Below are 25,565 nucleotides of genomic sequence, written 5' to 3'. Positions count from 1 at the left end.
TTGCGGCTTTATCTGTTCTTTGGGCTCTGACCAGGGCCCCATGGCCATTTTTCAGGGGTTACCCTGGTGGTGAGGATAATCGTACCCCTTGGCTCTGATAGACTGATGTGTACGGGCTGCTGCGCCCTCTGATCGCCGGCGGCCGTACTTGGCAGCATTGGAGCTATTGTGTTGTGCAGGTGGAGAGGAGTTTAACCCCTGCGCTGCTGGAGGAATGCATTGTATGCTGATGTGCAGCAATGTGGAGTATTCCTCCCCTCCCCCAGCTCTCCTGTTGCAGGCTTTGGGTGGAGTATAGATATAGTGTTACTCCGCTTCCTTTATCAGCTCGGATAAGAGCGGAGAGCGCAAATTCCTTACACATTAAACCTTCACTGTGACTCACAAGGATCTGCAACCAGCGGGCGAAAGGATCTGTATAGTAGAGACGTCCCTATATGTAATGATAGGGACCCCCCTACCCATCCGGGTAGTGGAGACCCCATCATATGTTAGGGAGCACCCTGCCCATTCATGTAGTAGAGACCCCCCCCATATGTGGTGTTGGGGAGCCCCCTGCTCATCCGTGTAGTGGGTGTTCCCCCCCATATGTGTTGGGGAGCCTTCTGTCCTTCTGTCTTGTTCCTCATTCGTCGTTTCTCTCCTGCACAGGGTTACTTCTTCCTGGCACTCCGCGGTCGGCCACCTGTAGATCTGGAGTTGCGGCCGGTACATTCCTGGTTACTGTAGATCCTATAATCTGCATTGCCCGTCTCCGGGGGTGGCGCTGGATGTAACTACTCCCTGCCCAGAATGCCCAGACGTTCATACCACCATGGTGTGTATCATACACCTCCTGGAGTCCGGCAGCTCCCGCACACCACAACGGACACTGTGATTGGTGTGTCGTCGGTGGGTGGCAGCGGGTGTAATGATCGTTGGCCGCCTCACCATTTTGGGTCCAGGGAAATAACTGATGTGTGCAGTTAACCAGTGATCGGTAGAAAGTTTTCCTGGCTTCGTCCGTCCCGTCTTTACTGTTCCAGCCACAGCGCTCGTCGTCCTGACCCAAGAGCTTACACTTTCCTGATGGATGAGGGAGCGGTGTGGGCAGTTCTGGGATGTGAGGAGTTAATGCTCCACTGGCCTCTGTCAAATAAAAAGAGCAGACAAATAAGTTCCCTGCAGAGCAGCGAGCCGGCGGACGGGGCGGCTGTGACTTGTTTGCCGCTGCATAAGAAGCAGCGCGTCAGGTAAGTGTGTGGTGTACCACGAGACCTCCTGTATACACATTGGGGGCGACCTCGCTTATGGTTCACATGGCTGAGGCTCTAGGTCTGTGGTCCTGGTATAGGATTTCTGGGTGTTCTTGGCTCGTGCTGTCTGGGGTTGATTGCCTAATGTAGACTCTCTTTATTCCTCATTCTCGCCGGCCCTGTTGGCCGCCCGTCCTTGGCTCGCCGGCCCTGTTGGCCGCCCGTCCTTGGCTCGCCGGCCCTGTTGGCCGCCCGTCCTTGGCTCGCCGGCCCCATGTGAATGTCGTTGCTTCTTTCCGGAACACATTGGCGCTGCGAGCGTCTGTCGTCAGACCTCTGGTGAGGACGATTGCGGCGTGTATGCGGCAGCTCCTCGTCCTCCAGATGCCTGATCTCTGCTCTGAGGTTTGGCAGCATTGCTCATGTTGACATTTCAGGATCTTGGCTGGAGAAAGCGATATTCAACCTTCGAAGCAGTTTCACGCGGGCGGGGGAGATTTCACACTTCCTCTGTGGAGAGCGGCAGGTTAATGATTGACGGCGGCGGTAGGAATGTATGAGGTGTGCCGCTCCTTCACCTCTCCGTTGTCGTCTGTGAGCCGCTCTCCACTTACACTTGTAAGTCACACCGTCGTCCCTGCTGGGAGTCGTACTTCTCGTATCAGGATCCAGAGGCCTTACCTCTTGTTATTGGGAATCTGCAGGTGCAAAGTGCGACAGCCCGGGCGAGGCAACCTGTAATGTCTCATATCTCCAGTACTGATATAACTTCCCATATGTGATATCTGCTGCTCCTCTTATAATGCTCCAGTACTGATATGACTTCCAGAGACGACACATATGTGATATCTGCCGCTCCTCTTATAATGCTCCAGTACTGATATGACTTCCAGAGACGACACATATGTGATATCTGCCGCTCCTCTTATAATGCTCCAGTACTGATATGACTTCCAGAGACGACACGTATGTGATATCTGCCGCTCCTCTTATAATGCTCCAGTACTGATAGGACTTCCAGAGACGACACATATGTGATATCTGCTGCTCCTCTTATAATGCTCCAGTACTGATATGACTTCCAGAGACGACACATATGTGATATCTGCCGCTCCTCTTATAATGCTCCAGTACTGATATGACTTCCAGAGACGACACATATGTGATATCCGCCGCTCCTCTTATAACGTACCTGACATGTGAGTGTTATTTATACAGCACCTTTAGGATAATCTCCATTTCCTTCTGACATTTGGCTCTCTAGAAGGGCGTTCCTTACGATCTCTTGGCTGGGAGCGCTCGTTCTGCAGCTTGGCGGTTGTTTATGCACATGATGGCGGTTGTGGTAGCACTGTAGAAGTGGGTCATGTTCTTGCCGTGGACGCATGAAGCCTGCCCCGTCGCTGTACGGCGGTGCCTCACGTCTGACTTTGGCATTCATTGTACTGAAATGGATCTGCCCCATTTTTCCTTCTACATCGCCCATGGAGACCTCCGCAGGGATTGTCGCCGCTGCAGTCATTTATTTCCTAGCAGCAGCTTGCAGGATGCGGGAGAGAACGGCTTCATGTCCGCTAATACAAGTGTCAAGAATCTTGCAGCCCTCCACAGCAGACGTTCATATGGAAATCGCTCACACCTTGTAGATGCGTCCCGACTGTCGCGCCTCATTACCACCATCTATGATTTATCAAGGCTTCCCATCACCAACCGCAGCTGGCGCTAGATGGGTAGTGAATATTGCGTGGAGTTGGCTGTGCAATGAAAAGACTGACCCCACAGATATCCTCAGGGTGCTTTTGCACATGTGATATATATTTTTTTTTCCCCACATGACTTCTGTGCGTTGCAAGATAGAAAAGTTGCGCCACTTCTCATTTTGGGGTGCTTTGAACCGCCCATTCTTCCTTATGGGAGAAAAAAAAATCACATTGCGCTGACATGATGCATGATATGTTTTTGCTCCCGCAGATAATACTTGGTGATTTGCGCACACGTTTTCATGTGCATGAAGATGACAAGTGCAGCGAATCCTTTTCCTCACAAAATGTATCACAATTGCAAAAAAATTGCAGGCTTGCAAGGGCAATATCTATTCGAGTTTATCAGATCAATATCTCACTCGCCCACAAATCAGCCACGTAAATGCGGTCTAACAAAGAATGTATTCATCATAGTTGATGGGCATCATCATGGAAGACGGCTGACCCCCACATTCACACTACGTCCGAGTCTGCACTGTGGAAATCGGAAACTGCACCTGTCAGCTCATCGACATGTTGCATGCTTGGTTCCTGCATGACTCCTCCCTCATCTAGTAGCCATCACATTAGGGGTGGAGCCACAACTTTCGGGGTCTCTTGTTACATTGGTTGTGCACTGGAATAAAATTCAATATTTCCAATACTTTGCTTTTGCTTCCTGTGATGTGCGAGTCTTCTGGTTATTGTAGTGGCGCAGTGCAGATGAGCGGCCGCCACTGTCAGAGCATGTGACGCTTATCCAAAGTAGTACTTGCAAAGACATGTTAGTCTGTGTCGTTGTGTTACTGTGGCGTCGGGGTAGATCCTTGTGTGGAGTATTTCTCTGGTTCTCACCGTGTCCCGTTTTTCTCCTTTCCCAGAGACGTCCTGTGGTGAATGGAGAAACGCGTTCATGGGGACATGGCTGAGCAGCACTTACCTGTGGGCCAGGGGGTCCAGATTCGTTTCATCGATGACCTAAAAGAGAACAGGAAGCCGAGGAGCATAAGGTCCAAGCACGACTCGTACGGCGTGGCGATCCGCGTCCAGGGCATCGATGGACAACCTTTTGTGGTTCTCAACAGCGGAGACAAAACCAAATCTTCCTATGGGGTTCAGATCAAAACAAACAGCACTTATGGGAACTCTTCCCCCAACCCTGCACCTGAGTATCAGGGACTCGCCTCCAAGGCTAGCCGGACAGTCCACTCTGCTAGTCCTGAGTCAGACGTGCCAGAAAACCCCTATGGCAATAGGACGTACCCCCAAATTGGGTCTCAATACAGCAGTACCTCAGACGAAGAGCAGAACTCCAGACCCCGTGGCAAACCACGAGCCCTACAGCCAGCCCGCAGAGAGGAGCTCAGGAGGTCCCAGTCCCATGGATCTCTAGTGGATACCGAATTGGAGGAGCCCTACGGCTACGATGGACACTACAGCGAGCGTTCCTCTACTCTGGACACTACGTACTCCCAATCATCGGGCAGCCATGGAAGCCTGAAGAAGATGGACAACGGACAGGTTACAACTGGAAAATACAAGCCGGCAACTAGTCAACAACCTACCTCCTTCCCAACGTCTCTGCAAAGTAAGAACGGCCTACCGACATCGTCTTCACCGAAGCTGCTGAGTGAAGACATAGACACGAAACCGCTCTCCTCAGTGGATTCCTTAATCAATAAATTTGATACTAAGGTCCAGATGAGAGGCAGGACCAAAAGAAAGAGCCAGGCTTTGAAGGATGAGCGGAAGCGATCACAGAGCCTGGACGGACGAAGGTCTCACCATGACACTGCGGACTACAGAGAAGTACAGACCATGGAGAGGACTGTGGAGCAGGATTGGGGACAGACTAACCACTCCGACAACCGACCATCTAATAGAGCTTCCTTACTGAAGGTGGATGTCAACAAGACCTGGTTGACGAAAGAATGGTTGGCGCAGACAGTGGAAGAGCCATCGACTCAGTCACAGCAGAGAACGGTCCAGGCAGAGCTGCAGGTATCACGACCAGAACAAAACCCCAATATCTGTGTTATGCACTTGTTTCTCTCTGCGTCTGCCTGAAGGTTTGCTATTCTTGTCACTAGTTGAAGAGCACACCGGACCTCCTGAAGGACCAGCAGCAGGATGACCCCACGAGGGAGATGATCTACAGCATCCTCCGAGAAGGGTCAGTGCTGTTCAGCTCTTTATTCCATGCTGTGTGTTTATAAGTGTCTATGTTAAATGTTTCTTCATCCTCTCAGGTCTAGCGAGAGTGATGTCCTTCTACGTAAGAAGACCAGTCTGCTCCTGGAGAAGATTCAGCCCTTGCAAGTACGTGAGACGAATTATCTGAAGACCAAGTTGGCTACGGGCCGTTTTAGTTATGTATAGGAGCTCTTTTACATGGGCCAGTTCTCAGCCTATTATAATTGATAGACATCGTGTCAACCGCTGCTCGTTACTGCCATCCACATGTGGCAGAGTATCTGTACTATGGGGCAAACAATTGTTGATGTGTTCCTTCATCTCATTGCAGTTTGCATTTGTTTGCTCATTTCTTTGCTGACCGTAGTCAGATGGGCCAATAGGGAAAATGAACATTAACACGAACATTTGTGCCCTAACGTTGGCTCACGTGAAAGGCCCTTACCTTGGTCTGTCACCGAAAATTACCATCGGAAACCAAAGTTAACCAAAGGCAGACAGACGGACCAGGGTAACCAGACCATTTTCCCCTGCACAGCCGCTTCATAGCCCCTAAACTGCTGTTTTCATACAGTATACAAAGTAGTTTTAACTGGTCCGATGGGCATTTGAGTTGCAGAACTGGTCTGGACTCTTCCCATCTATCAGCTCAAACTCCACCCCCCCAACACACCTTATATATTCCCCACACTGCGCGGGTCGTATCTTCACAATTTGCCCAGGATATGTATAAGCCTGGTGGTTGCAGCTGGGAATGTGTCTGCACACGTGATGATCCTGTAAGCGTGGCACATGTACATTCAGCTCAAAGGTGCTGGAGATACGAATCAAGAGGCGCGGATTGAGCCATTGGAGGGAGGAGAGCCCGGACCAGACCTGCAACTGAACCGCCTATCAAAGCAGTTACAGCTAATTTGCATACAATATGAAAATGGCAATTTTGGGGCCGAGAAGCGGCTGTTCGGCAACTAGATGGTCTGTTTACAATGCTATGTGTAGAGGGTCTTGAAAGTCTACTACAGACCTTTTAACTATTATTTACATGTTATGGCCTTGTGTCCCCCATCATTCTGCACTGAGCACCCCATAATGATACAACAGAATGAGAGAACTTTGTACGTTTTTTTTTTTAAATGAAATACTACCATTTTGTGTTGACATAAGTATTCACACCCTCTGGTATGACCCTTGTAGCTCTGGGGGCTCCCATTTCTCTTGCTCATCTTTTAGATGTTTCTACACCTTGATTGGAGCCAGCTCTGGAAAATTCGGCCGATTTAGACATCAGTCTATATCTATATAAGGTCTCACCGCTCTCAATACAGATCAGAGCCAAAACCAAGGAGGAGGAAAAAGCTGCCCGTAGAGCTCAGAGACAGGATTGTGTGGAGGCGCAGACCTGGAGAAGCTACAAACACATCTCTGCTGCCCTGAAAGTTCCCAAGAGTGCAGTGGCCCCCATAATACTTACATGGAAGAACAACCAGGACTCTTCCTAGAGCCACTGACCCCCAAACTAAGGGGGAGAAGGGTCTTTAAGAGAGGTGACCAAGAGCCCAGCGGCCCCCATTATACTTACATGGAAGAACAAACAGGACTCTTCCTAAAACCATCGACCCTCAAACAAAGGGGGAGAAGGGTCTTGGTAAGAGAGGAGACCAAGAACCCAAGGTGACTCTGGCTGAGCTCCAAAGGTCCTGTGTGCAGATGGGAGAAACTTCCAGAAGGTCAACCATCACCGCAGATTGCACCAATCTGGGCTTTATGCCGGAGGGGCTAAAAAGAAGCCTCTTCAGTAAGACACATGGAAGCCCCCTGGAGTTACCAAAAAGACCCCAAAGGATCCTCAGACTGTGAGAAACAAGATCCTCTGCTCTGATGACACCAAGATGGAACATTATGGCCTCTAAGTGTTCTGTCTGGAGGAAACCAGGTGCCGCAAATCACCTGCCCAATACCATACCTACAGTGAAGCTTGGGGGTAGAGCATCAAGCAGGGGGAGGGGAGAGCAGTCAGGGCGAAAGGAAAGCTGAATGGAGTAAAGTACAGAGATAATGACAACCGCAGTGCTTTGTGCCAACTCTGTAAATGTCCTTGAGTGGCCCAACCAGAGCCCTGAACCCAATGGGACCATCTCTGGAGAGACCTAACAATGGTTGTCTGCAGACGGCCCCCATCCAACCTCACAGAGGGCAGAACATCTGCAAATCCAAGGGTGCAAACCTTTTGGCATCATCCCCAAGAAGACTGGAGGCTGGAATCCCTGCCAAAGGGGTTTCAACTAAGTATGGAGTACAGGGGTGTGAATAGTTACGTTAGTACAAGATAGGAGTTTGTTTAACAAAAATTACAAAGGCTTTTCCCATTTTGTTGTCACTTTGTCATTATGGGGGACTGAGTGCAGAATGATGGAGCACAAGGACACAACAGAACATGTAAGAAGGTGAGCAGGTCTGCTGACTTTTCAACACCCCCCCCCCCCCTCCTCCCTGGTGTTTTCCCCTTTGGTGAGGTTTGGTTCATGATGGTAGTTTTCTGTAACCTCAACCTATTGAGTAGCTGGGCTGCACTGGAAGCCTCGGGTGATGTTGGTGACTTGTGGTATCTCTGTAGGCCTCCCCAGGAGAGGACACCAGGACGTTGGTCTCCCAGAAGAAGGAGCTAGAGAGGAGCGTGTCAGAACTTCAGCAGCAGCTGGACGATGAGATGAAGGTAAGTGTCGTCCCGGGGCCAATAGACACTCCTGCCCTGGACATCTCCACTGTCTGTGCTGCAAGTCCACTGTCTACTTAATGGCTCTTGAACTTGGATGTGTTCTTCGCAGCAAAGAATGAGGCAAGAAGCGTCTTGTGATCGCCCAAAAGCCTCAACCCAGAGACTGGAGATCCAGCTGGAGGAGTCCATAGAAGAATGTAAGAAACTGAAGGAGCTGCTGGAGAAGAAGAAGAAGGAGCTGAACTCTGTGTCTCAGGAGTAAGTCCTACATTCAGAGTCCTGATGATGTATTTATGAGGGCTCAGCAGTTGGCATTCCGGCCGTGCAGTGCTATGCTTCCTCCCAATAATACAGTGTGTGGCGCCACCTGTAGGCACCATGTGTACTGCAGGTGACTAGATGATGCTGGACAGTGCAACTTATAAGTGGACTATGTAGGACAGAATTTGTAGTTATTTTATGTAGTATTTTATGAAATCCACCTCCCAACCCCCCAAAAATAAAAAATAACACTAATTTTACAGGCATTGAAAACTCCAATACACAAGATACCCAACTTTTATTTTGAACCATTGACACTTGTCTGGAGTGACAGTCGCAGTGGCCCGAATAGTAAGTGTCCCTCTTAGTGGCCACAGTAGTAATAGTGACCCCCATAGTGGCTTAAGTAGTAACAGTGCCCCCATTAGCGATCCCAGTAGTAATAGTCGCCCCAGTAGTAGCAGCGCCTCCGTCGTTGGCCCCAGTAGTAGCGGCGCCTCCGTCGTTGGCCCCAGTAGTAGCGGCGCCTCCGTCGTTGGCCCCAGTAGTAGCGGCGCCTCCGTCGGTGGCCCCAGTAGTAGCGGCGCCTCCGTCGGTGGCCCCAGTAGTAGCGGCGCCTCCGTCGGTGGCCCCAGTAGTAGCGGCGCCTCCGTCGGTGGCCCCAGTAGTAGCGGCGCCTCCGTCGGTGGCCCCAGTAGTAGCGGCGCCTCCGTCGGTGGCCCCAGTAGTAGCGGCGCCTCCGTCGGTGGCCCCAGTAGTAGCGGCGCCTCCGTCGGTGGCCCCAGTAGTAGCGGCGCCTCCGTCGTTGGCCCCAGTAGTAGCGGCGCCTCCGTCGGTGGCCCCAGTAGTAGCGGCGCCTCCGTCGGTGGCCCCAGTAGTAGCGGCGCCTCCGTCGGTGGCCCCAGTAGTAGCGGCGCCTCCGTCGTTGGCCCCAGTAGTAGCGGCGCCTCCGTCGTTGGCCCCAGTAGTAGCGGCGCCTCCGTCGTTGGCCCCAGTAGTAGCGGCGCCTCCGTCGTTGGCCCCAGTAGTAGCGGCGCCTCCGTCGTTGGCCCCAGTAGTAGCGGCGCCTCCGTCGGTGGCCCCAGTAGTAGCGGCGCCTCCGTCGTTGGCCCCAGTAGTAGCGGCGCCTCCGTCGTTGGCCCCAGTAGTAGCGGCGCCTCCGGCGGCGGCCCCAGTAGAAGCGGCGCCTCCGGCGGCGGCCCCAGTAGAAGCGGCGCCTCCGGCGGCGGCCCCAGTAGTAAGTGTCCCTGCTGCTGTCCTCTGGCCCAGCAGCAACCAAACGGGCATCTCACTCTTCCAGCCTGCTGCTCTGGTCTGGCTGAGACACCTGCTACTGAGTCTCTAACTGTTGACCTCTCCCTCTGAAGTCTGCTTTGAGTACAGGATGGCGTACACAGATGCCAGGTGGAGAGCTTGAGCAGTCACACACTTGGCAACGGCTGCTGCCCCCAGACTAGGGCTACAGGCTGGATGAGTGTAATGCCTGTTGGGTTGTTGGCTGGCTAGCTCGCAGTAGGCAATATTTTACCAGCCACTAATGGCCTGTATAAAGTAATTACTAGCCGGGTGTCAGCTCGCTGCCCCTCTGAGGTCCGGTAGACTGCCGCCTGAGGCAGCATTCTCAGGTCACCTCATGGTAGGGGTGTCCCTGCTTGTACCTGCGGGTGGTGCTGTGTTTGGTGTATCATCATGATTTTCTGTTGGTCGCTGCTGTGCAGGTTGATTGAAGTGCGGATGGGCAAAGAGCAAGTGGAAACTAAACTGAGGTCCCTGGAAGGGAGACTGCAAGACGCCAAGGAAGAGGTGAATCAGATGCGTTTAAAAGGAGCAACGGAAGACAAGCACTCGCTGCTTAAGGTAACTTCGGCTCCCGGGACCCCGTCCTTCTTTGCTGTTCCCTGGCTTGCTTGTGCTGCCGATATTAGAGCCTGTTTTACATCGCTGGCTAAAACAGAGCCTGTGCCTCTTTACTAATAAGTACCGCATGCCTAAAGAGCCGGTCTGGGGTCCGTACGTGGTCTGTACTGGGTCTTGTATGCCAGACCTCGGATGGTCTAATCATCCAGTCCATCAGTGTATGAAATTCCCATCTGCACATGTCCGCTCCCACCAAACTCACTCCGCCCCTCTAGGAACTGCAAGAAATGCAGGAGGAGTTGGATGCAGTTCTGCAGCTTCGGTACAAGCAGGACGATCTGTTGAGACAGAAGGAGCGAGAACTGACCGCCCTGAAGGGGGCGCTGAAAGATGAGGTGTCCAGTCATGACCAAGAGATGGAGCGTGTCAGGCAGCAATACCAGAATGACATGCAGCAAATAAGGAAAAACATGGAGGATGTTTCCCAGGTACCAGCGAGTGACGGGGATGCGGCCCGTGCCCAGTCTCTGGCATGTCCTGCGGCAGGTAGCCATGTGCCCTTCACAGCCCGTGTGTCTGGTGTGATAGACTTATCCTTGCCATCTATCCATTAACCCCCCTCTGCATCTACTGTCCGTCCTTTCCTCTATACCTGAGTGCATTGTCCATTGCTCCTGGGGTTGGGCTCTAGCTGTCCTCCGCCCTCACTGTAGTTAACCCTATGCCCTCCCACAGGACCAGCTGAGCCTGGAATCCGAGCGGCAGAAAATCAACCAGGTAGTGAGGAACCTGCAGAGAGAGCTGGAGGAGAGCAGCGAGGAGATCGGCCACTGGAAGGAAATGTTCCAGAAGAATAAGGAGGAGCTCCGCAAAGCGAAGGAGGAGTGAGTATAAGGCAGTGGTACCCCCACAGCAGTGTGGTGACTGCAGCCCTTCATATTGTGCCCCATTCACTGCAGGACTGCTGTAGTACCATCTGGGCCAACACATGGTGGATGGGGTTTTGCTTCTGGCACACCACAATTCCTTCACATCCGATGTTGAGTGTTAGATCCCCACCCATCTGATGTGGATGAGCCGTCCTGACGACTAGTCATCAATATTATACTTGAAGATCCCTTTAATGCCTACGAGTGAATCCCGAAGATACTGAGTGAGTGAAGAACGGCTTGGCGCTAGAGGCACACAGCCATAATGAGAGTTATGGCTGCAACTTGCATCAGACAGCACATGGACCCTGATCCATGCAAACAGACAAGAATAGGACATGCCATGAATCTTTTCACGTTGATCTTTACTCATGTGATATCCCCATAGACTATAACGGGGCCGTGTGCTGTCTGTGGAATTGCATGGAGAGCACACGGCCTGGAAATATGTCTGTGCGACTTTAGCCTGAGTGAGAACATCTTCTCCAAACCTCTTCCAGTTGGAGTCACTCTGCCGCTGCTAGGTCTTGGTATAGTCCGTGCTTTTCTCACCATTGTGACTTCCTTTGGTGTAGGGTCTTGCAGTTGAAGCTTGAGAAAGAGGAGTCTGAAGACGAGCTGAACGAGATGAAGACTCGCTTCTCCCTGGTGCAGTCAGAGCTGGAGCAGGTGAAGAAAGACTCTGTGCGTGGCGGCGAAGCGGAGGTCACAAAGAAGGTTTGTTATGTTCAGTCTGTTTATTGAATATTTTTGTAAGTAATACTAGGTTAGAACAAGTGATTTCCTCCCCCCCACCCTCCCCGATGTGAGAACTCCCCCCAGAACTCACATTTAATGACACCCAGATACAAAAACTCCAAAAAACATTTCTTGCGCAACATCAAAAATGCCCCCCCCCCCCTCCCACACACCTTAGAGGTGTCACTGTGGCCCCCCCTTGTCACCGGACACACGTGGAGCCTGTAGTCACATTCCTGCCGTACACATAGTAGTGGATCCTGATGGATGGATGCAATGACTTCTGGGATGCCGCAGATCAAGATTGGCATGTAGACTCTAATCGCAAGGTGTAAGATCCGGGGAATATGGAGGGACAAGGAAGAAGGCACTATCGTTGCCACCTGCACAGTCAATCCATCTGTTTGGTGATCGCCGCTCACTTCTGACATTGTGATAATTGGGAACTGCATTCTCCAGTACCCATTCCTCAGGTGATGGCGCCCTTGAACATCTCCGGAGCCTCAGGGTTACTGTTCCAGCAGCAGGCAGGAAATGACGAAAGAGAGAGCTCCTGGGGTAATAAAGTAGTGTGAACGGTGGGGTCTAATCATATGTGTCTGAAAATCCTTGACCTAGAAGGTTCAAGCCTAGTTAACACTGGTGGGAATGCAGTACTATGAAGAAGCGGCAGTGCCTTATCTACTAAAGCATCCCCGGTGCTTAGAAAATGAATAGAAAATAGTGCGGGGTGGCCCGCGGGGCCTAGAGTCTGCGGGTGGCCCCAGTGGCTGAAGTGTATGAGGCCAAGTCAGATTTGCCTCTAGAACCACCCACTGCTTTACACGTCTATGAAAGCGCCAATTGAACATGCACATTCGGATGGCTGTGGAATGATCTAGTTGGGGATCCGGTAGCCCTGATCACCCAGAGGTCTTGGAACTGGTCAAAGTTAGAAGACTGAGCCTGCTATATGTCCGCATACTAATCTACAGAAGACTAATTGTAACTAATGGAATAAATGGATTTGGGAGTCTGATAGGAAGGCTAGTTATGTCGCTGGACTGCGAGAGAACGTGACAGGGACCCGCCGGCATCTGGTGGAGTCCTCATGGTCCTCTGTGTTCCATCAGGAGCTGCAGAGGGTCCAGGAAACGGTGATGCAGCTGCTGCCGGAGAAACAAGGGCTAGAAGAGACTCTGCGCCAGCGAGACAGGGAGTTAGCAGCCTTGAAAGGCGCGTTGAAGGATGAAGTATCTGGACGCGACCACGACACGGAACAACTGCGCAAACAGTTCAGCCAAGAGATGCAACAGTCCAGGAAGGAGTATGAGGAGCACATGAAGGTAAGGAGCCGGGCGCTCAGTGTGAGCGGGCATCTGGCACTACGATAGCGTGGTGAGCGTGGTGCTTGTTGTCTCTCGCAGGAGCTGCAGAAGTTCCAGGACCAAGTGAAGCCCCTAATGCAGGAAAAGCAGCGGCTGGAAGAGATTCTGCACCAGAGGGACCGAGAACTATCTGCTCTGAAGGGGGCGCTAAAGGATGAAGTGTCTGGTCACGACCGCGAAGCAGAAAAGCTGCGCGAACAGTTCAACAGGGACCTGCAACAAACCAAGAGAGACAATGAGGAGCATCTGAAGGTGAGGAACCAAGTCCACGCTGCTCCCGGAAGACGTCACCAATGCAGCTTCTCTAAGACGTTTGTTTGTTTTTAGGTTAAGAAGAAGCTGGAGGAGGAGAAGGCTGACGCAGAACGTATGCGCCAAATGATCGAGAACACCTTACAAGAAGCTCGTGATGAGAATGATGATCTCCGCAGAAAGATTCTGGGCCTGGAGGCTCAGGTGAAGGAGCTGAAGACGTTTTGTGACGACCTCCAGAGGGCAGAGACTCGGCTCAAGGACAGAATTGGCAGGATGGAAGTAAGTGGCAACTTCTTTTACCGTCTGTCCTGCTTTCATTAACCCCTTACTGACGCCGCCTCTTTTGGGCCTAAGGATCCAATGATTTTAATCATGCGACATAAATAACATGATGGTTTTTTTTCTGCTGATCAGTACGGTTATGACGATACCAAAATTATGTATGTTTCCATCTTTGCACAAAAAACCCCACTTTTTTTGGGGGGGGGGGGGGGGATTTTTTCTTTTTCTTTTACTCTGTTTATTTTTTACATGTTTTTTGTCCCTTTTCATGTGCATTATTGCTAATCAGTGATCACAGGTCATGGCAGATCCAGATTTTGGCATCTTGTTGCTATGGCAACCCATTGGCTCTCTGTGATTATATGATGGAGCGCCCTTCCTCGGTGAACACTTGACATGCCGCGACCAACATTGATTGCGGCATGTTGGAGGTTTAGAGCGGGGGTCAGTGTTGTCACTGGTCTCTGCTGTTACAATGGGAGGCCGGCTCCTGTAGCGGATAGTGTGTGCTCAGTTCCGTAGAATGTAATTGTATGTGCACTTATGGCATGGGAAGCGGGTGAAGTGACCCTCCAGGCCATCAACAAAACTTGTCCTGGGGCTGGAGGAAGATGGGAGTTATTACCTGCTGCCCTCCTTTCTCCCTATTCGGCCATGGATCTGCTTCTTCCTCCCCCCCTCTTCATGGCCTTTCTTAATTACGGGGTGCTCACTGATCTCTGGTGGCGCGTCGGTAGTCACGCTGCAAGCTGCTCAAGGGGGCGTCGCTGGCCAATCAGAAAGCAGCCTGCAGTGTCTGACTACACGGTGTGCAGAAGTGCCACGGCCACGTTCGAATAGGCAGGTCAGTGGCTGAAAGGAGGACGGCCGGTCAGATTACTCCTCGTACTGACTGAGCCCATGGTGGTGGTGAGGACTGCAAGAATTTGTGTTTTGGGTCACCATCTTGAGAGGCTTTTTTTTCCTTCCCATTCCCACCGGCAAAGGGTTAATAAGTCCACCAAGGAGTTGTGTTTTGAGTGATGCCATTTTGGGGCACATCTAACAACACGCCCTCGTACAACTATGTTGATGGAAAAATAAAGTGATGTCATCGCATTCCGGGAGCGAAAACCTTTTCAATCCTCGATGGGTTTTGCTTTTCACGGGACGACTCAGAATCCTTAATAAAACCAATGAGTTGGAAGCCCAATAGGTTGTCATGACAACTAGATGCCAGACAATGGCATCTGGGTCTGTAATGGCCTGTGTGTGCATTTCAGTGGAGAAGTACTGCAGTGTATTTTCAGAGCAATCATGGCATTGACGGTTCAAGTCCCCTACAAGGACATAAAAAATGTAAAATTAAATACAAATAGTAAAAAAAAAAATGTAACTTTAGTATTTAAAAAAACAAAACTCTTGAGCACTTTCCTGTGTTCGTTTAACCCTTAATGAAGTGGCCCTTTTTTTTTTTTATTGCATTTTCATTTTTTCCTCCCACCTTTTTAGAATATCCTAACTCCTTATCCATGGACGTCGCTGTATGAGGGCTTCTTTTTTTGCGGGACGAGTTGTATTTTTTAATGGTACTAGTTAATGTACCATATAATGCACTGAAAAACTTTGTAAAAATTCTAAGTAGAGTAAAATGGAAAAAACGACATTCCGCCATCTTTTCGTGCGTCTTGTTTCTATGGCGCACAAACTGCAACTATTACTACGATACCAAACTTGTATAGTTTTTTTTTTTGTTTTGTTTTTTTTGCAGTACTCCTTTTTTTTCTGCCGCCATCTTCTGCATGCAAAAGGTTTTTTATTTTTCCATTGACCTAGTTGTGCGAGGGCTCGTTTTTTGCGGGACGTCCTGTAGTTTGCGTCGGTATCATTTTTAAATACATAACGACTTTTTGATCGCTTTTTATTGCATTTTTTTTCTTGGAGACAGGGTGACCAAAAAAGCGCATTTCTAATTCTTTTTTTTTTCGAACGATTTTCAATGTGTGGTGTAAAAAATGCGTCACTTTTATAGATCGGACTTTTACGGATGCAGCGATACCAAATATTTTTATTTCATTTTGATTCTTTTATTGTAAATATGGCTAAAGAGTTGTTTTGTTTTTTTAACCTTTTATTTTTTAATTAGTAAAACTTTATTGTTCTGATTTTTACCTTTTTTTTTTTTTTTTTTTACTTTTTAGTCTCCCTAGGGGACAACAACTTGTGATGCTTCGATCACTCCTGCAGTATGATGTAATGCATTACATCATACTCCGATCGGGCAGGCAGTCTATTGAGCCACACCACGGGAATGGCTTGATAGGCATTCTGCCAACATAGCCCTGGGACCTTTCAGAAGGCCCCCATCTGCCACGACACTCGCACGGCTCCCCGTGACCTCATCATGGGTGGACCGTACGGGACCCTAAAACACCATTCGGGGGATTTAAATGCTACTGTCAGAATTGACAATGGCACTTAAAGGGTTAACTGCTCCAATCAGGCATGGAAAATGTTTGTTTTTTTTTTAAAAGGAAAGTGTCCAAAAAAAGGGTTTTTTTTTCTTAAAAAAATGGTATTAATGTATGTTTTTTTTTTTTTTGTTCTATTTTTCATCTTTTTACAATTTATGTCCCTGCCCTACTCCGATTGCTCGGATAATACAATGCAGTACTTCTGTGCTGCAATATATTATCACTACTAGTGATCACAGGCCATGGCAGACCCGCACAGCACTGTCTGGCATCCCATTAGTGCTCCATGATTACATAGTGGGGAGGCTGATGACCCCACAAAGGGAACGCCATCACTCTTTGAATGCTTTACATGCCGTGATCAGCATTGCATTGTAAGGGGGTTAACAGCGGGGATCCTAAATTAACAGCGGGGATCCTAAAAGTCTTCCTATTCCAGGCTGAGCGGAAGAGGATGGAAGAGTCTCTGGGAGAAGTCGCTGACCAGGGCCAAGAGTCGGCCATAGCCAAGAGGGAGCTGGAGAATAGGCTGGACGAAGCTCAGCGGAACCTGAAGCGCCTGACGCTGGAGTACGAGGAGCTGCAGGAATGTTACCAGGACGAGATGAAGCAGAAGGACCAGCTGAAGAAGACCAAGAACGAGCTGGAGGAGCAGAAGCGGCTGCTGGACAAGTCTATGGACAAGCTGACCAGACAGGTGAGGGCCGGCAGGGAGGCGCTGCATGTGGCTGGAAAAGACGAGCGTCTGTTCTCTGACTAGTGCCGCTTCTCCCTCAGCTGGACGACATGTCCAACGAGTCTCGGGACTCCCTGGTGATGCTGCAGGCGCAGTTGGAGGAATACAAGGAGAAATCTCGCAAGGAGATCAACGACTCGCAGAAGCAAGCAAAGGAAAAAGTCGCAGAAGCGGAGAGACTGCAGATCAATGCCAGCCGCCTGCAGGAAGAGGTAACAAGCCACCACTCGGGAGCAAGGGGAATGTGTCAGCGGGGGGCGCTCTTATATGTAATCCTATGGAACTATGTCCTCAGGTGCAGCGGCTGAAGCAAGCCGTTCAGGAGACACAGGCGGAGAAGGAGAGCGCAGCGCTGGACAAGGAGCTGGTCAGTCAGAGGCTGCAGAGTCTCCAGCAGGACATAGAGTCCAAGAAACGCTTCCAAGATGACCGATCCAGACAGGTGAAACTGCTGGAGGCAAGTATCCAGCTGCAACGCCATCTGTCTATAAAGTGAGATGGGGCCCCAGCAGCACAGAGGATGTCAGCAGTAGCGTGTCGGTCGTATGGGAAGAGCAGAGTTATTGGCAGCACAGAGGATGTCAGCAGGGGCTTCCCGGTCGCGTGGGAGGAGCCTGTGCGTTAGCAGTGCAGAGAATGTCAGCAGGGGTGTGCTGGTCGTATGGGAGGAGCAGAGGCATTGGCAGCACAGAGGATGTGAGCAGTGGCGTGCCGGTCGTATGGGAGGAGCTTGGGTGTTGGCAGCACAGAGGATGTCAGCAGGAGTGTGCTGGTCGTATGGGAGGAGCAGAGGCATTGGCAGCACAGAGGATGTGAGCAGTGGCGTGCCGGTCGTATGGGAGGAGCTTGGGTGTTGGCAGCACAGAGGATGTCAGCAGGAGTGTGCTGGTCGTATGGGAGGAGCAGAGGCATTGGCAGCACAGAGGATGTGAGCAGTGGCGTGCCGGTCGTATGGGAGGAGCTTGGGTGTTGGCAGCACAGAGGATGTCAGCAGAGGTTTGCGGGTCGAATGGGAGGAGCAGGGGCGTTGGCAGCACAGAAGATCTCAGCAAGGGTGTGCTATCATATGGGATGAGTAGAGGATGTCAGCTGGAGTGTGCCAATCCTGTGGGACGGGCAGGGTCTCCAGCAGCACAGAGGGCTTCAGGAGGAGCATGCTTATTGTCTGCTGGTTTGCTTTCATCCAGGACTATTTCTTCTCCTCCAATGAGGTGTGATGTAACAAGCTGGCAGGGACTATAGCCATGCCCATATAATAACTGTAGGCCCATATAATAGCTGCAGCCCATAGCTCGTTCTGCCTGTGTAAACTTGCCAGACACCAAGGTATCCGCACGGCACTGATAGACGGGTCGGCTCTCCTCTACTAGGACAGCAGAGATGATTCGTCTCTGTGGATGAAGACTGGCAGCCAGCGGCTGTGCTGGGTCACTTATAGTAGTGTAAGCCGCCATGTTGTCCTGGGGAGCCCTGAGGACACCAGATAACTGTTGGTGACTTGTCATCCCCGCTGCTCGACGTGGAGGTGATGGTACGTCCTTCTGGATGTGCGCTGGATTCTCCGTCCGGTTTGGATCCCGTGATGAGTTCCCCTTCTGTATGATGATGATGATGATGATGATCGGGTTATTGAGGGCTGTTTCTTCTCCGCAGGACAAGGTGAAGCGTCTGGAGGTGGAGCTCGACGAGGAGAAAAGTTCTGTGGAGCTTCTGACTGATCGGGTCAACCGCAGCCGGGACCAGGTGACTGCGCCGACCGCACTGCATACAGCATGTCCTTCATGATGGGGCGGAAGTGCGGCAGCGCACCACATATTTCATTCATGACTAGCTTGGAAACCCGGAAGTAGTCCGCCGATGCCCCTGTGGGAAAGGGACAGCTTATATGTGATTTATATGCTGTTCAGTATGGAAATTGTGTGCCTTATAGTACTGCAGCATCGAGAGGAGGGCGACCCCTGGGAGAGAGGAAGGCTGCGGAGGAAGAGGAGGATGACAAGGGCAAGGCTACAAAGGACTTTACCAGAAGGGGAAGAGGGTGATGAGCGACAATTGGGAGGGCTAAAGGAAAGGCTGCGGTGGAGGAGGAGCGAGAAGATCTCATCTGAGGGAACAAGGGGAGGCTGACACCTAGAAAAGACCAGGGGGAAAGGATGATGATACCCGGGGGGTCAAGAGGAAGGCTCAAAAGGACAACTCCCAGAGTTGGTGGATGACAATTAGGAGGGATAAAGGGAGGGCTGCTGTGGATGAGGGAAAGACTGTAGAGGAGACCAACCCCTAGAGTCCCCAGAAATAGACTATTTTGACCATTTCAGTTTGCGATGGTTAACCCTTTGCAGTCCAATTTCGGATTAAGGGTTTCTAGGGGAACTTTCTCTTTCTGCCATTATACAATGGCGCCATCTGCTGGCTAGAGCCAGTACTGCAGCATGGGACATGCTGAAGAAGCCCCTGACAACAGAGCGGTTAGTAATATACAGTAAGAATACCCTGCTGGACGTCTTCCGACATCAGAGCTGTACAGCCTTCAATCAGAATGTCTTCAGACGTCAGACAGTGGATTGATAAGGGTTAATGTCTCCCAAAACGTGATTGGCCACACTGAAAAACTTGTTCCGATACTAGTGTATGATGTGATTGGCTGTATCCGGCCGGTCACGTTCAGCATACCCCTGTAATGGTTGTGGATCTACATGTAGGGCCAGCTTACAGGCACCTCCCGTGTAACTCCTTCCTCCCTGGAGTCCTGACCTCTCATTTAGTCTTCTACATCCATCTGATTTATCCACTGCACCTGAGCAGTCCGGCCGGGTCAGACAAGATGGCGCGCTCCCTTCTCGCTGCTGACACTAATATCTGTCCTCTTCTCTGCAGATGGAGCAGCTGCGAGCGGAGCTCATGCAGGAGAGGACCAGCCGGCAGAACCTGGAGTGTGATAAGATCTCGCTGGAGAGACAGGTGGGGACTTGACATCCGCCTGCAGCACGCGTCTCCACCTGAAGGTGGCAGCAGTGCTACAGAAATGTTCAGCCAGTAGTGTGCCCTCCATTACATCTGTGTGACAATCTCGTCGCAGGATATGGGTTTCCGCGCTCTTAAGAATATTACAAGTTGGCAACCATATTAACCCCTTAGTGACATGGACTGTGTTGGTCCCTAGTACCTGATGATTTTGGAGGGGGGGTGGGGGGATTTTAATCTCCACTTTTCAAAAGCCATAACTTTATTTTTGGAAGGCAGGAAGAAAAAACATAAAATCTTCTATGGGCCTGTGTGTATATGTGTTTATTTTTTGATGCACTCTAGTCTTTATTGGTATAGTTTTGGGATACACACAATTTTTAAAATCACTTTTTTTATTGCACTTTTTTGGAAAGCGAAATTAATTCAATTTATTGTTCGATTGGTTATGGATGCAACGATACCAAATGTGGGTTTATTTTTTATATATATATTTTTTTTCTTCTTTACTGCTTATTTTGTTACATTTTAATGTACCTGTAGGGGCCTTACACCTGTGATTTGGATCACTACAATAATACACTGCAGTACTTCGCGAATCATGGTGATCACAGGCCATGGCAACCCATCAGCCCTCTGCAATTACATGGCAGAGACGATAATATTAGAGGGAGCACCCTCCCTTTGTGAACCCTTTACATGCTGCAATTAACATTGTAGCATGTAAGGGGTTAACAGCAGGGATTTCTCACCAACCCTGCTGTTGGTGCAGGAGGCCATCAGTCACAGCTAGCTCTCATAGGCTCAGCTTCTGAAACCACAGCATGCATGCAACATAAATGTAGGTCTATACACAGGAATTGCTTCCCGCTTGGGATGTACATATATGCCCCGGGGTGGGAAGGGGTTACAGCATCGGGCCCCTGACTAATTCGAGACACACGTTTTACAGATGGTTGCAGGTTGTGTTGCGTAGCGCTGAGCTGATAAATACTCCGTCGCTCTTGTCTCTCAGAGTAAAGATTTAAAGAGCCGTTTGGCAGGAATGGAGGGGCAGCAGAAACCCAACGCCAATGTGTCCCAGCTGGAGGCCAAACTGCAGGAGATCCAGGATCGGCTGCAGATGGAAGAGAGGTACGGGGGTCTCTAGACTTTGTGGTGCAAAGTTCAGTAATTTATGGAGAGTATTTATTTCAAGGGTCACGAGCGATGGGTTCTTCATGTTCAACCTCCCTGGTTATGGCGCCGGAGGTGTCCTTGTAGATCACGGTGGTGCACCTGGTGATGGCGCCAGAGGCGTCCTTGTAGATCACAGTGGTGCACCTGGTTATGGTGCCAGAGGCGTCCTTGTAGATCACTGTGGTGCACCTGGTTATGGCACCGGAAGCGTCTTTGTAGATCACGGTGGTGCACATGGTGATGGCACCAGAGGCGTCTTTGTAGATCACAGTGGTGCACCTGGTTATGGCGCCAGAGGCGTCCCTGTAGATCACGGTGGTGCACCTGGTTATGGCGCCAGAGGCGTCCTTGTAGATCACGGTGGTGCATCTGGTGATGGCGCCAGAGGCGTCCCTGTAGATCACGGTGGTGCACCTGGTTATGACGCCAGAGGCGTCCTTGTAGATCACGGTGGTGCACCTGGTGATGGCGCCGAAGGTGTCCCTGTAGATCACGGTGGTGCACCTGGTTACAGCGCCGACAGAGTTCCTGTAGATCACGGTGGTGCACCTGGTTATGGCGCCGGAGGCGTCCCTGTAGATCACGGTGGTGCACCTGGTTATGGCGCCGGAGGCGTCCCTGTAGATCACGGTGGTGCACCTGGTTATGGCACCGGAGGCGTCCCTGTAGATCAGGGTGGTGCACCTGGTTATGGCGCCGGAGGCGTCCCTGTAGATCACGGTGGTGCACCTGGTTATGGCGCCGGAGGCGTCCCTGTAGATCACGGTGGTGCACCTGGTTATGGCGCCGGAGGCGTCCCTGTAGATCAGGGTGATGCACCTGGTTATGGCGCCGGAGGCGTCCCTGTAGATCAGGGTGGTGCACCTGGTTATGGCGCCGGAGGCGTCCCTGTAGATCAGGGTGGTGCACCTGGTTATGGCGCCGGAGGCGTCCCTGTAGATCAGGGTGGTGCACCTGGTTATGGCGCCGGAGGCGTCCCTGTAGATCAGGGTGGTGCACCTGGTTATGGCGCCGGAGGCGTCCCTGTAGATCAGGGTGGTGCACCTGGTTATGGCGCCGGAGGCGTCCCTGTAGATCAGGGTGGTGCACCTGGTTATGACGCTGTTTGTGATCTGTTGCTTGTTTTCAGGGAGAAAAACACATTACTGTCCTCAAATCGCAAGCTGGAGAGAAAGCTGAAAGAGCTGAACATTCAGCTGGAAGATGAGAGACTCCAAGTCAACGACCAGAAGGACCAGGTAGGTACTTGACTAATGCTTAAGGCCTCATGTCCACGGGGAAATTAAGAATTAAAATCCGCAGCGTTTATCCCGCACGCGGATCCACGCCCCATAGGGGGGCATTAGACACCTGCAGGTAGTTAAATACCTGCGGATGTCATTTTTCCCTGCAGGCGCGGGTCCCGCGTGCAGAAAAAAATCCAGACATGCTCCATTTTAGTGCGGGACTCCCGCGGGGACGGCTCCCGCAGGCTTCTATGGAAGCCGTCTGGATCCGCGCCTGAATTAAACTCACGGACGGTACGGGTCTTCCCTTCTTCGCGGCCGGATCTTCCTTCTTCGCGGCCGGCGGATGTGCCCGGCGCATGCGCGCGGCACGCAGCTGGCATGCCGAGCACATCTGCCGGGCCGAAGAAAGAAGATCCGTCCACGAAGAAGGGAAGACCCGCACCGTCCGCAGCAGGTGAGTTTATTCTTATTTTAATGCCTTTTGTCCGCGGGGCAGGAGGGACCCGCTGCGGATTCTCCATGGAGAATCCGTAGCGGGCCTGATTTTCCCCGTGGACATGAGGCCTAAAGGGGTTGCCAAGTTGTAAACTATTTATGGCAAATCGTCAGAATAGGTAATTGATGGTAGATATGGGGAGGTCTGTCAACCAGTACCCCCTCTAATCAGCTGTTTGGCAGCTGAGCTGATCTCTGCAGGAAGCAGTTCTGTTCTCTCTGTAGTGGCTTTGTATTGCAGGTTATGTTCCCATTGAAATGGGTGGGAACTTTAGCTCAGTACCCAAGTGCTCCGGCCTGGCAAATAATTGATCAGTGGTGGTCCTGGGGGATGGACTTCCGCCAATCTACTGTTGATGACCTATCCTGAGGATCTGCCATCAATAGTTTACAACCCCTTTAAAGGAAACTACAATGCCCCTCGCTCATCACAGCCCAGTAATAAGTATCATCTGCCACTTGTCTTCTCAGCTCAACCTGAGGGTGAAGGCTCTGAAGAGACAGGTGGATGAGGCCGAGGAGGAGATTGAGCGTCTAGAGGGGCTCCGGAAGAAAGCGCAGCGCGAACTGGAAGAACAACACGAGATCAGCGAGCAGCTCCAGGCCCGTCTGAAAACCATGGAGAAAGAGTCGCGGTAAGAACAGCACGCGGTCCACCGTCTCTATGAAGTGTTGTAACCCGGCGCCAGCGTCTACTGCAGGGTATCCAGAAGGGTAGCAGCGCTACTAAGCAAGGCTTACGTTGGGATTTAAAGGGAACCTGTCCGTTTTTACCATGACAGCCCTCTTTCCCACAGTTACAATGAGTATTGATAAAAGCAGAAGTTCGGAATTGATGTTTAACCCTTTCCAATCCATTGTCTGCCGTCTAAAGACATTCTAAATGAAGGCTTTACAGCTTCGATGTTGGAAGACGTCCGGCAGGGTATTCTTACTGTAGATTACTGTCCGCTCTGTTATCAGGGGCCTCTCCAGCATGTCCCATACCACAGTACTCGCTCTATCCCGCAGATGGCGCCATTGTATAATGGCAGAAAGAGAAAGCCCCCTAGGAAACCCTAAATCCAAAATTGGATTGCAACGGGTTAACACTTTCCTGCACCATGTGTGAATGAAGCAGAGCGGCGGGCCGGGTTGTCTCATTTTGTCCAAAAGTCCACCCCTACATAGAGCCGGGACCTGGGAGGGTATATACATTCCTCTGTGAATATTCTCCAGTGATTCTGACGCATAGCCTAAAGAAGGGGGAGAAGTGGAAACCCAGTGAGGGTAGAAGATGCTGCGCAGCCGCCCTTTACTTACGGTTTGAGGTCATTAGCGTTCCATCGGGAAGAATGAGGCTGGAGATGGTCCTTCCATGTTCTCTAACATTTTGCTTTCGTGTCTCTTCACAGTCGTAAGCCGCTCCGACCTGCTGTGGATGACGACGACCTCAGCTCAGATGGGGACTTTGAGGGATCGTATGATCCCAGCTCTATAGCCTCGCTCCTCACGGAGAGCAACCTTCAGACCAGTTCATGCTGACCATGTTACGGTGGACAGGACTGTGGATCCACCGAGCATTGCATTGCATCCATGTGTGTGGAGGAGCCTGGGGAGGGAGATGAGTCCTGCATGATGGGGACGGCACCTCCAGCCAGGTCTTCATTGTCTGTACCATCTCCACATCTGCTGCACTGGTGGAGAATGTAGCCCACTGTGCCTTTCCCAGCAGTATTTCCACTGCAGCCAGAGCCCTGAGTCTTTGGACACTCTGCTTATCTGTAAGCGCACTCTAGAAGCTTAGAGCCCGTCCAGCTGCGTTGGGCCCTACGTATGACCCTGTGTGCCTCAGTAGGGCCCTACACGGTGCTAGATGCCACGTATCCAGCTACATCCAACGAGTGCCTCAATACCACTGCGCGATTGACTGTGAGTAGGGAGCAGCGGAGCCTCATCTGTCTGTCCGGACTCACGTTTTCCTACCCGAGCCAAGATGTTGCATGTTTGTAATTTTGTAATGGAGCGCGTGTAATATGTACAAGCCATGAACTATGGAGCATTTATATGTGGGTGATGGGAAGCACTGCAGAATATATCTAGGTAATGAAACGCATATAATATATATCAGTCCATGTGGGGGAGCGGGCTGCATGTCTGGCTGACATCTGTGTCTGTCTGTGTCTCCCCATGAATGGATGTTGCATGGTGTTGCTGCTTCTCTCCTGACTTATTTGTATATGGGACTATGATTTTCTACCTGATCCAGGAGCGCTGCTCTGTACCGCCGTTTAATTCACTCATGAAATAAAAGAACCTCCGATTTTCTATGTGGTCTGATGGCGGCACGGTCTGCTGGGGGTTTTGCATCAGTTTTGCATAACCACGGTGTTGTTTTTTGCCTCTGTTTTTTTTTTTTTTCATTATTCACATCAAAAACCGCAACAAATCTGACAGGGAGACGGACATTATGGCAATTTTAAGGGTGAGCATGCAGCCTATCCGTTCACTAGAGGGTAGTGGTGACATGACTGAGGATGCAGCCTATCCGTTCACTAGGGGGGGAGTGGTGACATGACTGAGGATGCAGCCTATCTGTTCACTAGAGGGTAGTGGTGACATGACTGAGGATGCAGCCTATCCGTTCACCTAGAGGGCAGCGGCGACATGACTGAGGATGCAGCCTATCTGTTCACTAGAGGGCAGCGGCGACGTGACTGAGGATGCAGCCTATCTGTTCACTAGAGGGTTGTGGTGACATGACTGAGGATGCAGCCTATCCGTTCACTAGAGGGGAGCGGTGACATGACTGAGGATGCAGCCTATCTGTTCACTAGAGGGTTGTGGTGACATGACTGAGGATGCAGCCTATCCGTTCACTAGAGGGTAGTGGTGACATGACTGAGGATGCAGCCTATCTGTTCACTAGAGGGTTGTGGTGACATGACTGAGGAT

The 25,565-nt window shown here is 51.1% G+C and overlaps 1 protein-coding gene across 4 annotated transcripts in view; it reads left to right on the top strand.

The window, feature by feature from the left end:
* The window catches only part of CGN (cingulin), a 35,745-nt gene extending 10,807 nt beyond the window's left edge, over nt 1-24,938 (top strand). For 2 of the 4 annotated variants that reach the window (XM_066608868.1, XM_066608869.1), the window contains exons 2-22: nt 3,859-4,978; nt 5,068-5,150; nt 5,227-5,296; nt 7,785-7,883; nt 7,996-8,144; nt 9,866-10,004; nt 10,280-10,492; nt 10,740-10,888; nt 11,509-11,650; nt 12,784-12,996; nt 13,078-13,290; nt 13,366-13,572; nt 16,468-16,725; nt 16,806-16,976; nt 17,060-17,221; nt 18,418-18,507; nt 19,642-19,725; nt 20,744-20,862; nt 22,037-22,145; nt 23,103-23,266; nt 24,026-24,938. In XM_066608868.1, coding sequence (XP_066464965.1) covers nt 3,875-4,978; nt 5,068-5,150; nt 5,227-5,296; nt 7,785-7,883; nt 7,996-8,144; nt 9,866-10,004; nt 10,280-10,492; nt 10,740-10,888; nt 11,509-11,650; nt 12,784-12,996; nt 13,078-13,290; nt 13,366-13,572; nt 16,468-16,725; nt 16,806-16,976; nt 17,060-17,221; nt 18,418-18,507; nt 19,642-19,725; nt 20,744-20,862; nt 22,037-22,145; nt 23,103-23,266; nt 24,026-24,155 — 4,068 coding nt within the window. In that variant the 5' untranslated portion in view covers nt 3,859-3,874 and the 3' untranslated portion in view covers nt 24,156-24,938. The remainder of the gene's footprint in view (nt 1-3,858; nt 4,979-5,067; nt 5,151-5,226; nt 5,297-7,784; nt 7,884-7,995; nt 8,145-9,865; nt 10,005-10,279; nt 10,493-10,739; nt 10,889-11,508; nt 11,651-12,783; nt 12,997-13,077; nt 13,291-13,365; nt 13,573-16,467; nt 16,726-16,805; nt 16,977-17,059; nt 17,222-18,417; nt 18,508-19,641; nt 19,726-20,743; nt 20,863-22,036; nt 22,146-23,102; nt 23,267-24,025) is intronic. The other 2 variants (XM_066608870.1, XM_066608871.1) reach the window with 2 other exon arrangements.
* Nucleotides 24,939-25,565: the final 627 nt, after the last annotated feature.

Source organism: Eleutherodactylus coqui, chromosome 6, assembly GCF_035609145.1.
Source record: "Eleutherodactylus coqui strain aEleCoq1 chromosome 6, aEleCoq1.hap1, whole genome shotgun sequence".
NCBI lineage: Eukaryota > Metazoa > Chordata > Amphibia > Anura > Eleutherodactylidae > Eleutherodactylus > Eleutherodactylus coqui.
This window is presented reverse-complemented; position numbering and strand designations above follow the sequence as displayed.